We start from the raw sequence: 13,418 nt of genomic DNA on the forward strand, positions 1-13,418 counted from the left end.
TGACCCAGTTTCTCCCTCATGTTAATTGTTAATTTGATCCCAGGTGTGTCTCCTTAGGTCCCTCGTTATCCTGTGTTTATAAGCCCCAGTCCTTTCAGTTAGTTTTGTCGGTCATTGAATTGTCTTCCCTGTCCGTGATGTGTTTCCTGTGCCTCCCATGCTCCTAGTTGGATTAAAGATTCTCGTGTTTGTGAATTCCTCGTCTCCGTGTCTCCGTGCTCCCGGGCAGAGTTGTAACATTCAGCTGGGATCAGGACTTTGCTTTCTGCAGACCAGTCAAGTTCTTCCACACTGACTGAATCAATCATTTATTATTTAACCTTGCCTTATACACAGAGGCACTGTCATGTTAGAATAGAAAAGGGCCCTATCCAAACTGTTGCAATAAAATTAGAAGCACACAATTCCCTAGAATATCATTATATGCTTAAACATTAAGATTTGTACTCATGGAAATGACTAAAGTAGTCAAACCTGTTCATTAGAAGGGGGTGACCCAATACTTTTGGCAATATAGTGTATATAGTATTTAATTAAAAATAACATTGAGCTTGGTGTTTCTTAGACTATTATGTTATAGGTGTTCATCTTTATTAAAATTAACAGAATTACCTTTGTGACTTTTCTTTTTTCATTATATGAAGGTATTTTGTGTGAAGGAAACAGGAAAATCAAGGAAATTAAGATAATAGTAATATATGCTATTATTATGCATTTTTTATGTCAAATTATGCAGATGTGAAAATATTGTTTAATTGTGTGTATAGTGTTTCCACAACTAAATGCTATCAAACATGATACATAATTTTAGATGTGATTAAAACTACTGCCACGCCTGTTTTGGGTTTTGTTTCATTTTCATGTTTTCATGTCTTATTTTGTAGTTTAGTCATGTTCCTGTCCAGTCATATGATTCCCTTGCCCTCACGTTATCCTGCTATTGGTTCTTTGGTTCATGTGTCATGTTCTCATTGGTTGTCTTAGTCATGTGTCTCGTCTCTCATTGGTTGGTTCTTGTCATGTGACCTGCTTTGTTTGATTTAAGTAGCCATCATGTTGCCTATGTCCTTTGTCGAGTATTGTCTCTGTGCCTCTGTTGGTGAGTTCTTGTTTATGCCAAGTCTGTTCATGCCATGCCATGCCATGCCATACCATGCCGAGCCGAGCAGAGCCGAGTCGAGTCTTTTTTTTTTTTTTTTTAGATATAATTTTGTTTAATAAAGCTGAACTTGGCTCCTCCACTCGCCTTCAGTGGACTCTCATTACAGAATACTCGACCCTAACTATGAACCCAGCAGCTTGTTTATTGCGCCTTCGACAAGGCATCTGGGCCATTGAGGACTATGTGGCAGACTTTTGTGAACTTTGTGACCAGGTGGGTTTCAATGACATTGCTCTTAAGGACATTTTTCATTTCAGATTAACAAAAGAACTATCATGTTTAATCCTACCACAAACCCCCACTGGTCACTACAGCAATATGCATTCCGGTTGAGTGGCTCTGCATTTACTGTTGGGATGGCTGATGAGGAGCCTTGCAATTCTGCAGTAGAGCCTGCTCACGTCATGCCTGCCAAACCAGAGCCTGCTCACGTCATACCTGCCAAGCCAGAGCCTCCTCACGTCATACCTGCCAAGCCAGGGCCTGTTCACGTCATGTCGGCCACACAAGAGTCTCTTTGAAAGATGGCTGCCACACCTGAGTCCCTAGCTAAGATGACCGCCACGCCGGAGTCCTCGGCCAAGATGGCCGCCACGCCTGAGCCTCACCACGTCATGGCCGTCATGTCAGAACCTCATCATGTCACGGCTGCTACTCCTGATTCTCGACTCATCATGACTGCCATGTCAGAGCCTACAGTAAAGATGGCTGCCACACTAGAGCCTTGTCATGCTGTGGATGCCATGCAAGTTTCCCCTAAGAATATTTTTTTGGGGGGGCTATAGTACCCAAGCTCTTGGGTACTAGTCTGATGCTTGGGCCAGGACTGATTGCCAGTGTAATGGACCCACCTTTGATGCCAGTGCGAGGAGCTGGTATCCCCAGGGTCTCAGCACTGGCTATGACAGAGACTGTTCCCCTATCCTCGGTGTATCCTGTTATGGAGGTAGCCATCCTGTGCGTTTGGACTATTACTACTCTGTTATCCAAGTCCACGAGACTGCCTCAGAGGCCTCTCCTTTCCACAAGTCTGCCTCAGAGGCCTCTCCTCTCCATGAGTCTATCCCAGAGGCCTCTCCTGTCCAAGAATCTGCTTCGGAGGCCTCTCCTGTCCTAGAATCTGCTTCGGAGGCCTCTCCTCTCCACGAGTCTGTCCCAGAGGCCTCTCCTTTCCACAAGTCTGCCTCAGAGGCCTCTCCTGTCCACGAGTCTGCTCCAGAGGCCTCTCCTGTCCACAAGTCTGCTCCAGAGGCCTCTCCTGTCCACGAGTCTTTCCTAGAGGCCTCTCCTGTCCACGAGTCTGTCCCAGAGGCCTCTCCTGTCCAAGAATCTGCCTCAGAGGCCTCTCCTGTCCATGAGCCTGTCCCAGAGGCCTCTCCTCTCCGTAAGCCTGTCCCAGAGGCCTCTCCGTAAGCCTGTCCCAGAGGCCTCTCCTGTCCACAAGTCTGCTCCAGAGGCCTCTCCTGTCCACGAGTCTTTCCTAGAGGCCTCTCCTGTCCAAAAATCTGCCTCGGAGGCCTCTCCTGTCCATGAGTCTGTCCCAGAGGCCTCTCCTGTCCATGAGTCTGCTCCAGAGGCCTCTCCTGTCCATGAGCCTGTCCCAGAGGCCTCTCCTCTCCGTAAGCCTGTCCCAGAGGCCTCTCCTGTCCACGAGTCTTTCCTAGAGGCCTCTCCTGTCCACGAGTCTGTCCCAGAGGCCTCTCCTGTCCACGAGTCTGTCCCAGAGGCCTCTCCTGTCCAAGAATCTGCCTCGGAGGCCTCTCCTCTCCGTGAGTCTATCCCAGAGGCCTCTCCTGTCCAAGAATCTGCTTCCGAGGCCTCTCCTGTCCAAGAATCTGCTTCAGAGGCCTTTCCTCTCCATGAGTCTGTCCCAGAGCCCTCTCCTGTCCATGAGTCTGTCCCAGAGGCCTCTCCTGTCCAAAAATCTGCCTCGGAGGTCTCTCCTCTCCATGAGTCTGTCCCAGAGGCCTCTCCTCTCTATGAGTCTGTCCCAGAGGCCTCTCCTGTCCATGAGTCTGTCCCAGAGGCCTCTCCTGTCCATGAGTCTGCTCCAGAGGACTCTCCTGTCCATGAGTCTGCTCCAGAGGCCTCTCCTGTCCACGAGTCTTTCCTAGAGGCCTCTCCTGTCCACGAGTCTGTCCCAGAGGCCTCTGCTGTCCAAGAATCTGCCTCAGAGGCCTCTCCTGTCCATGAGCCTGTCCCAGAGGCCTCTCCGTAAGCCTGTCCCAGAGGCCTCTCCGTAAGCCTGTCCCAGAGGCCTCTCCTGTCCACAAGTCTGCTCCAGAGGCCTCTCCTGTCCACGAGTCTTTCCTAGAGGCCTCTCCTGTCCACGAGTCTGTCCCAGAGGCCTCTCCTGTCCACGAGTCTGTCCCAGAGGCCTCTCCTGTCCACGAGTCTGTCCCAGAGGCCTCTCCTGTCCAAGAATCTGCCTCGGAGGCCTCTCCTCTCCGTGAGTCTATCCCAGAGGCCTCTCCTGTCCAAGAATCTGCTTCCGAGGCCTCTCCTGTCCAAGAATCTGCTTCCGAGGCCTCCCCTGTCCAAGAATCTGCTTCAGAGGCCTTTCCTCTCCATGAGTCTGTCCCAGAGCCCTCTCCTGTCCATGAGTCTGTCCCAGAGGCCTCTCCTGTCCAAAAATCTGCCTCGGAGGTCTCTCCTCTCCATGAGTCTGTCCCAGAGGCCTCTCCTGTCCAAGAATCTGCCCCAGAGGCCTCTCATTTCATGAATCTGCTCCAGTGCCTCCAGAGGTGGTGGCGTCTGCTGCAGAACCTCCAGAGGTGGCAGCTTCCGCTGCAGAACCTCCTGTAATGACCATGGAGGCTGTTGAAAAACTCACTGTCTGCCTTGTCATGGCCAAGGAGGCTGTTCACAAACTCACAGACTGTCCTGACACGGCCAAGGAGGCCGTTCACAAACTCCCTGTCTGCCTTGTCACAGCCATGGAGGCCGTTCACGAACTCACAGCCTTTCCTGTCATGGCCAAGGAGGCCATTCAAGAACTCTCTGCCTGCTCTATCACAGTCAAGTGGTCTATCCACGTCTCTTCTCCACCATGGATTCCTGATCTGCTGACACCACCCTGCCTTCCTGCTCTGCTTGCTCCGCCAGGGCTCCCTGATCTGCTGTGGTTGTCTTCGGCTCTGCCTTGGCTCCCTGCTCTGCCACTGCTCCATGGGCCAAGTCCTCCTTCCACTGTCTGCAACTGCTTCATGGCCCAGGCCCTCCAATGTTTCACAGACTATCACTGCTCTATGGCCCAGTTCCTCCACTGTCCCACTGCCTGCCACTGCTCCACGGTCCAGGCCCACCTCTGCTCCATAGTTTAGACCTGCCCTTGCTCCAGGGTCCAGACCCACCATTGCTCCATGACCCATTGTCTTGCCCATTGTTTGACGGTCCATGTAATGATCCAGGTCCGGTTCCGCTTCATGGGCCTGGCCCTCCATCCCACCCCTGGGCCACCTCAAGTCGTCCACCCTCCTGGACTTTTTGTTGTTTGGGTTGGAGTGGGTGTTACGTTTGGGCCTCTGGAGCCACCCATAGAGGGAGGGATCTGTCAGGCCTGTTTTAGGTTTTGTTTCATGTTCATGTTTTCATGTCTTATTTTGTAGCTTAGTATTGTCCCTGTACCTCTGTTGGTGAGTTCTTGTTTTTGTTTATGCCAAGTCTGTTCATGCTAAGCCAAGCCAAGTCAAGTCTTTATTTGTTTGTATTTTGGATATCACTTTTGTTTAATAAAGTTGCACTTGGCTTCTTCAACTCTCCTTCAGTGGACTCTACTACACTGTGGTGTCCTTCTCATGAATTTTCCAAAAAAAAAAATTTCCACAGAAGAAGGAACGTCTCTTCCAAACAGGTTTGGAACATAATGGTGAGTAAATGATGACACAATTCTAATTTATAGGGGTAAACTATCCCATTTTTCCTTATGGACATATTTGGAACTAGTTTAATTTGTCTATTAACAACTGTCCAACAGAGAACATACATACATTACAGCAGAATTCTTTAATTTTAAATGAACTATCACTTTAAAAATGAAATCTAATTTAAAATATAAATGCTATATGTGGATATAGAATATTTCATTTTCTTTGGAGTTATAAATTAAGCATGCACAGTTAAAATGAATATGTATCTGCTGCTCTGAATCATGTCATATTTCCTGTCCTCTGGACCTCGTTCCATTATGTTGAACGCCCCCATAGATATGTAAAAACAACATTTTGTCTGAGGGCTGAAAAGTGAAGGCAATTTGTCTGTGGCAACCAGCAGAGCTCTCAGAAAGGAGAATGTGTTAATGAGGATCCGAGATTAAAGAGATCAATTAAAGGCACGTTAAGCGCTTACCCGGTGCGCTGTGTTTGCTAACACTTAACAAGCGCTGTTTTTGACAATGCTTAAAGAGCACATGGCCCAAACCAGTTGACTTCTAGGTAATTGCTTTTCTTTTCATTTTGCTGCGCTTCTCTGTCCTCTTTAATGGTGCTGTCTTGCCATCCTTTATCTAAGCAGACAAAGAAGCGCTCATTCTGTGGCATCAATGAATCGATGCCACCCTCCCCTCATCATTCGCTCTCTCTCTCTCTCTCTCTCTCTCTCTCTGTATCTTGGTCAGTCAGGGTACATGACCTGTGCAAAGCCTTTTGCTTTTCTCTGTGCTTCATTTCAAAGTGGATTCTTACTGAGTAACACAAGGTAAGTTGGGCTTTCATATAGAAAGATTTAATTTGGTTACCGTCAGGTTTTAGAAATCTAAATCTTCTAGTTCTAGATCTAAATCATTTAGTTTTTGTGGTACATGACTGCCAAACAAAGTGATGAAATACTGAGCATGAGCTATTTTGACAGTCTTTGACTATTTAGAAAAGTTACTGAATCTGATGTTGAATATGATTTCCTTTTATCTCTCGGTCTTGCTTATATTTTATCCTCATTGTATTTCCAAAGTTATGCGTCCATCCAGTATTTTGACCTTTGAACCGGGAATGGAGTCTGGAGTGCCATGGGGCCGTGATCTTTTTACTTTTGTGACTTCAGCAGCTGGTCACATGATGAGGACTTTGCAAAGACCACGTAAAAACAAGCCATTAAAACGTCAAGTCAATCATCGCAGGTTTCTGCACAACATGATACAGAGGTATGTTATACTGGATATATTCATATTGTTCAAAGATCAGTACATTTTTAATGTTTTAAGCTTATGCTCACTGAGGCTGCTTTTATTTGATCAAAAATATAGTAGAAAAATATTGTGAGATTTTTAAATAACAATTTTAAATAAATGTTTTCTATTTTAATATATTTTAAAATTTCATTTATTCCTGTGATCCCAAAGCTGAATTTTCTTCACCATTACTCCAGTCTTCAGTGTCACATTATCCTTCAGAATTTATTCTAATATGCTGACTTGGTGCTCAAGAAATGCTTCTTTGTATTATCAATGTTGAATACAGCTACTTAATAATATATATATATATATATATATATATATATATATATATATATTAAAAATACAGGATTCTTTGATAAACAGAAAGTTTAAAAAAATAACATTTATTTTTGAAATATATATTTTTAAAGGTCTTTACTGTCATTTTTGATTCATTGAATGTGGCCTTGTTGAATGGATGTATTTACTTTTTTTTAAAGAAACTCTAACTGACCCCTGTATATTTGTATAATATATATTATTTCTATAAATGTATATAATATTTTATAATTACATAATTATAAATAAATATTTTAAATAATTATACACAGAAAATTTGCTGAAATAGAGGCAGCGAACCATCAGCTGGCGTCTGCTTTATTTTCAACTGATAAACCCCCCGATCATCTAACTCCCAGACTATCTCACATTGTAACAGAAGTCACAGACCAATCACACAAAACTTCAAAAAAAGGTAAAAGACCCTTACTTTTTTTATTTTCAAAACCTGTTTGTTCTGGTTTGGTATAAGTTTAATGAGTACTCGTTCTGTTTTCTAAGGTATTGATACTTTTATAAGTGCTGACAAAACCGAAGCGCTTCCTGAACAACAAGAGGATGTGTGTGACCTCTGGACATTGGACAGTCTTTTGGACACCCATATAGCTGATAAAAGTTTCTCACCTTACAAGTTCTCCAATAGTAGAGGAACAAATCCGAGAACTGAGAAAGATGGCAAAGCTTTGAAAAACAACCCTGCAAACTCAGTGGAGAAGGACATTGACTTCAGCTTCAGCTTTGAAAGGCAGCCAGCATCAACTGATTTAGAAAGCTTGACACAAATGAACAACAGTCTCCTAGAGGACAGCATGTCCTCCTGGTTTGGGTCCATTGAAAGAACAAGAACACATTTGAAACCACCTCTCACCGAGTACCATGACGTGAAGTTGCTCCCCACAGATGTTGATGTTCCAGACCTGACACCTCCTTCTCCAGTGATTTCACTATTGTCTTTGGATTCATGTGATTTGGAGGTCCAGATGCTCATAGATACAGAGTACAATGTGAACCAAATGCAAGATGCCGCCATCATAGATAGTCTCCAAATGGATGTGGTAGACGACCTTGACCTACTGGATTGTTCTGGTACTCGTGGAGATCTGGATAAAATGGCTGAGTGGATGGATCACAGTGAAGAGGATGGACGATGTTTACAGGAAACATGTGCGTTTCCAAGCTCTCTGGATTCAGATCTAGAGAACCTAACAGGTTCTGGTGGTGGGGCCACCAACTCCATGTCCAATTTGGGCCAAACGGGTCATGAATTTTTTGCTAGTGTTCCCTGTAGTCAAGAGCCACATAAACGTATTTTCCATCATGATCAAATAAACTATGCTATGAACCACAATAACATTCTAGAAGACCGTTTTGGTCAGTCTGAACCTTGCATGAAGACGAATGGAAAGGAGGATGGTTATTTAGATACAGATTTTTCTGTCATGGATGGTAATGTTTCAAGCAACCACATGTTCCCAGGATTTGAGAGACAGTTGGAGCAATCCAAAAGGATTCTTTATGATAACTGGGAACAACAACCTCTAAAAAGCTCATACAAGAACTATACAAGTCCAGATCAGATTATGTCGCAAGGCACTAATATCAGAAATGTTGACAAAAACTTTGTACTGGTTGAGAATCTCAACCAGACTTTATCAGGCCCCCAATGCCCGATAACGTGCTGCCTGGAAGGCTTTTGTTATCACGAAGAAGACTCGTGTTTTTACACGAAATTCAGAGGCAGTCACAACTTTGAGGGGGTGGCTAGATCTTTCCCAGCCACATTGCATAAGCTCCACCCCACTCCAATTCCGCCTCTAGATGATGATTGGTTGTTCAGTAATATTGTGGCAGAGGAAGCGGTGAATAGCATGAATAATACATTTGGAAAGTATTGATCAGTGGACAGCAATTGTATGAACTGTATTCGTGAATTTCATTGAATCTGGGAATGTTTGATTATTACACGTTTGTGATTTTAAGATAATTTCTGTGAAATGTTCTTGTCTGTGGTGTGAAAAATTCTATATTTTCTGTAATAAAAGATGTATGAGTATTGTAATATAATACAAAAAATATCAATTATTTAGATGGATCAATTTACTTTTCAAATTTAAAATGATTGTATTTAAAGAGCCCTGTGATGGACTGGCCATCAGTTCAGTGTTTCATTGTCTTTGGTCCAATATGGTTGGACAGGCTTAAAAAGGTGCTTTAAAAGTTATTGTTTTATTTTTGCATTCAAGTTACATTATGAACATGAATTAAACTTTGCAATTTGAAATGTCTATTTATCAGTGATTTATTACTTTATGTAAAATTAAGTTATAAATATCTATTTATTATTCATTTGATAAGTGATTTATTGATTAATTTAGGATTAGTTTATTTTATTGTTAGATGTAATCATGTTTTTAAATGTCTAATAATTTGTCAAATTCAACTGTGATTTCTATTTTTGCTTAATAAACTGACAATGCATCATATTTGTTTTTAAGTGTATTTCATTCCTTCATTGCAATTTTAAGTGGCGTTATGCTGATGGTAAATCGATAGTGTGTTAGTGTGAAAATAAACCACACTGATTTCAAAACCAATGGTATATTAAAATTCACCCCAGTCTCATTTTATCATTATAGCAAAATAAAGCAAAAGATCAAATAAACAACATGGTTAAAAATTCAAGTTCCACAAATGCAAAAAAGCACACAGTCCTCTTCAGAAACACTTGTATCTCCAACATGTATCTCCGCTGGAGTTTTAATTCCTTTTCATACATAATCTCTGCTATTGTCCACTCATCTCACACCGGTTCAAAGCTGCATTATAAAGTACAGGTTCAGTATAACAAGGCTCATTTATTAAACAAGAATTTAGGATTCAGAGAAAAACGAATTCGAATGCTCTCCAAATAGTTTTTTTGAGTTTGAACAGCTCTGCAATCTGTCCGCTAAAATCAATTAAAACGACTCGTACATTTGTCAGTGACAAACTGCATTTTTAGCAGCAATGTTGAGTTGCTTGAAATGCAATCAGTCAGATTATAGGCAGATGTAATTTAGGAACATGGACAAATAAGCAGAATAAAAACAATCTGTTGTACAAGGCTTGAGTCTTTTGGCTTGTGTGTGCGATTCTACCTTTTTTCTTAACAGCGTGGTTTCCTCCCTTTCAGTCAACATTTTACAACTGAATACAATTCCATCTTGATTCTAGAGATCAGAATTTAAAAATACACTAAATGAAACATTATTGGGGCAAATTCAAGTATCAAAATGATCTATATAACTTATTACAGACATTTTGCCTACAGAGATAATCCAATACGAAAACCCTGCTTACCGATTTACAGGACAGATACTGTTGCGGAACCACACAGGTAGTAATAACTGTGGTAATAACAGTGTAATAAACTCTTCAGTGTATCAGGGAATCAAATTGTAATTTCACAGGCTGAACAGATCTTAAATATGCTCTAATACTTAATGGTGACACACAATTATTATTCACAGTTTAACACTCTTATCACTTGAAAAACTAGCGTGTGTAAGTCAGGAACAGTGTATTAAAATGCTCATCACCATACAATATCTATGAATGACAATATATAATGAAGGTTAAGGAAACTCATTTGTCATGAATTCATCAATTTAAAAATTCCATTTCAGAACCAATGAACTACTGTAATCTAAAAAGTATCTATGAGAGTCAGATTGCTGTTCAGGGAGACCTAATATTGCAATTTATTTATCAAATTCCAGACCTCGTTCTTATTATTTCACTGATTTTCTCCGTTTTGTATTAGATACTACAGGCACTGTTGACATGCATATAGCTATACTAATGTCCCTTTAGTCATCCATATGCCCCAGATTGGGTGTAACGAACGCTTTGATCCATAAATATTTACCACATTCAAAAATGAACAAACAAACAAAAATACAATATGTCCTTTTGATAAAAAAAAAAAAATGACATTGATATAATGAGATAAGTAATAACTAGCAGCCTTCAGCCCCATGGAAAAACAGGCAAGATATTATATCTTTATATCTTCCAAGTTCACACCATGACTTAGAAACTCCTGATAACAGACTTCTCATTCTTGCCCAGTGTCAAAACCATATTGACGGATGTGTTATTTGAGTTTGATGTGTTCTATTCTTTGAGGTCCACTGCAGCTTATTTAGTGAAAATGTATTTTTATTCTGTCCAGTGTTACTGACTGATACCCTGCTTAGTGTAAACCCATCCTTACCCTCAAATTCTCTTTCATTTCATCTTGTTTTCACTTAAGATTGCAAACTATACAACAACCATGACATGTCTATGTGCAGACAAAAAATCAATACAAAACAAAATAAATAGACTGCATACTGGAATAAACATCTTACTTGATAAAAATTACAACACGCCAGTAGTCTGAAACTGGAGCCGATGTGTTAAGACATAAATTAAGAAATCCTAACTACCTATCTATGTCACTACTAACAAAAGCATCCCTTTAGAGCTACCTAACTATCTACGCACAGTATCTAATAGGGTTCGATCTGCAGCACAGATACCCTGAACTTAATAGGGAGTTGAACTGAATACTAAAGTTTGAATGAGATCACAGAATCGTTATTGTTAAATCTACATGGAGGTGAAATCTGTCAGCTTTGGCTGCTTTTCTTTAGTTTTCTGCTATTAGTCCAGTATCTGTTTGATCTTTTATGTATTTTTTTATTTTATTTTCTGTATCCTCCTTTTTTTTTCTTATGGTCAGGTTATGGCTAAGATGTAAAAGCTATAATGGACAGCTCAAATTTGTAGCATATTAATTTAATAGAAAAGCTTTTTTCTCTTTCTCACTTTGTTTTATACAATCATAGCTTTGTGCGTGTAAATTGCCATCTATGGAAGCCCCTTTTTACCTCAGAGTAAAAACTAAAAAAGATAACTCTGACAAAGTTTCAAATAAGAAATAAAGTCACACTGTGAGATAAAATGTCACAATTATGAGATATAGGGCTAGATTTACTATCAGCTCCTGCCAGCGCAAACCCTCATTTAGCGTCAAAAAACTACTGTCAGGAAGACACGCAGTGGGAAATTTGCGCTGAAAAGACGTGGACACAGTTATTTTTGCAACTCAGCTTATTTAAAATGCATTTGTAGGAGTTTCCCTTTCAATCGGTAAATTTATGGAAGGTAAGTATTTAAAAGAATCACGCAACGCTTGTAAATTCACTGGTATTTGCGCCACTATATTACGCCCAAAAAAGCATGTCTTGAAGCAGGCGGTAATTTGAGCTGCTCTTGGTAGATTGCGCTGGTCATAATGTAAATGAGATGTTGCGCCGGTGTTCTTTAATGTGCACCTTGTCAGTAAATCACCCGCAGAATTTTCCCCTTCCATCGGCGCTTATATGGAATTGCGCTCTAACGCTAATTTGCCATGTTTAGTAAATCTGGCCCATAAAGTCATACTGAAAGACATTAGGTCAAATTTTAAGTTACAAAGCTTACAATTAGTGGAAACAAACTTGCAACTGCAAGCTGTAAAGTTGCAATTGCGAAATCACACAGTGAGATATAGTCACATTTTGAGAGTTATAAAGTCGCAATTGAGAGAAACAAACTTGCAATTGCTACATATACAGTCACAATATTGAGAAAGAAAGTTGCATTTGTGAGATATGAAGTCACAATTACAAGAATCAAAATTACGATAGTGACATATAAAGTTGCAATTACCTTTTTTTTTTCTTTACTGGGGTGGAAATGGGCTTCCATAATCGTCATCTCTGCCTAATTATGTATAACAAAAAGCATTGTTGTCTATTTATCTGAAGTAGAACTATCACTTTTAAAATTTAAACACAGAGATATTCTAAAATACCACAGAGACATCCTTGATCCTGTTCAACTCTCAATTTCTTAAAACATTACATTATTTTAGGAGTGAGAGAGAGAAAGTTTCTCAGTGCTTTGAGGGTTTGATGGCTTGTGCAAGCACAGATAATGCATTTTAGCCTGATCGTGGATCATCTGTGCAATACCTGATGGCCTTTGATTGCCATCAACATGCAAATTTCTCCTAAACACATGGCTTTTGATTGATTGAGAGAGAGCTGCTTGAGATGGCCGTCATAATTTTGTCACAACAAGCCTGATATACTGCACCGATATTCAGTACTTGTATTTCCCAAGGAATGCTGGGAAATGTTGCAGTCTTTTACACTGCTTGCTTGGTTTAAAGAGTACTATAAGAGTACTGCATCAGTCTTTCTCCATCTTGCATGCTAATCTGTTCATTTAAAATCAATAAATCACATTAACTAGTTTCAAGTTATGTGTGACAGCATGGATGTTCTGTTATGCGTACGATGGCAAAAGCTATGTAAGTTAAACCAGTAAAACTGTCCATCTATCACACGCTCCCCTTCTTATTCAGCGTCTGTAAGGCTGTATGGAGGAGGGGGGCCCAGGGCATTGTCTGAGGATGTGGGGGTACCCGGCGGGCCGCTAGACGGGGTGGGAGAAGCACCTGGATCCTCAGAATCAGAGTTCTCCTGAGAAAGGTCATCCACCAGAGCCCTGCGGCCAGCACGCATGGAGATAGGGAGCGGAGCTCGCCTGAGACAGAAACACAGAATAGAGAATAAACTGCAATTCATGCACAAAATATAATATACATATGCAGTGTCCCCAAAACATATTATGCATTAGACACAAAATTTCAAAGCAAGTTTAGACTTTTCTAGACATTCTCACACTATAGCTGTT

At 41.2% G+C, this 13,418-nt stretch overlaps 1 protein-coding gene across 2 annotated transcripts in view; it reads right to left on the reverse strand.

Moving 5' to 3' along the window:
- Positions 1 to 9,236: 9,236 nt before the first annotated feature.
- LOC306887905 (uncharacterized protein) overlaps positions 9,237 to 13,418 on the reverse strand; it is a 51,871-nt gene continuing 47,689 nt past the window's right edge. For both annotated transcript variants that reach the window (XM_079445929.1, XM_079445928.1), the window contains one exon: positions 9,237 to 13,268. In XM_079445929.1, the coding sequence (XP_079302055.1) occupies positions 13,079 to 13,268 (190 nt within the window). In that variant the 3' untranslated portion in view covers positions 9,237 to 13,078. The remainder of the gene's footprint in view (positions 13,269 to 13,418) is intronic.

Source organism: Barbus barbus (genome assembly GCF_936440315.1).
Source record: "Barbus barbus genome assembly, chromosome: 21".
Lineage (NCBI taxonomy): Eukaryota > Metazoa > Chordata > Actinopteri > Cypriniformes > Cyprinidae > Barbus > Barbus barbus.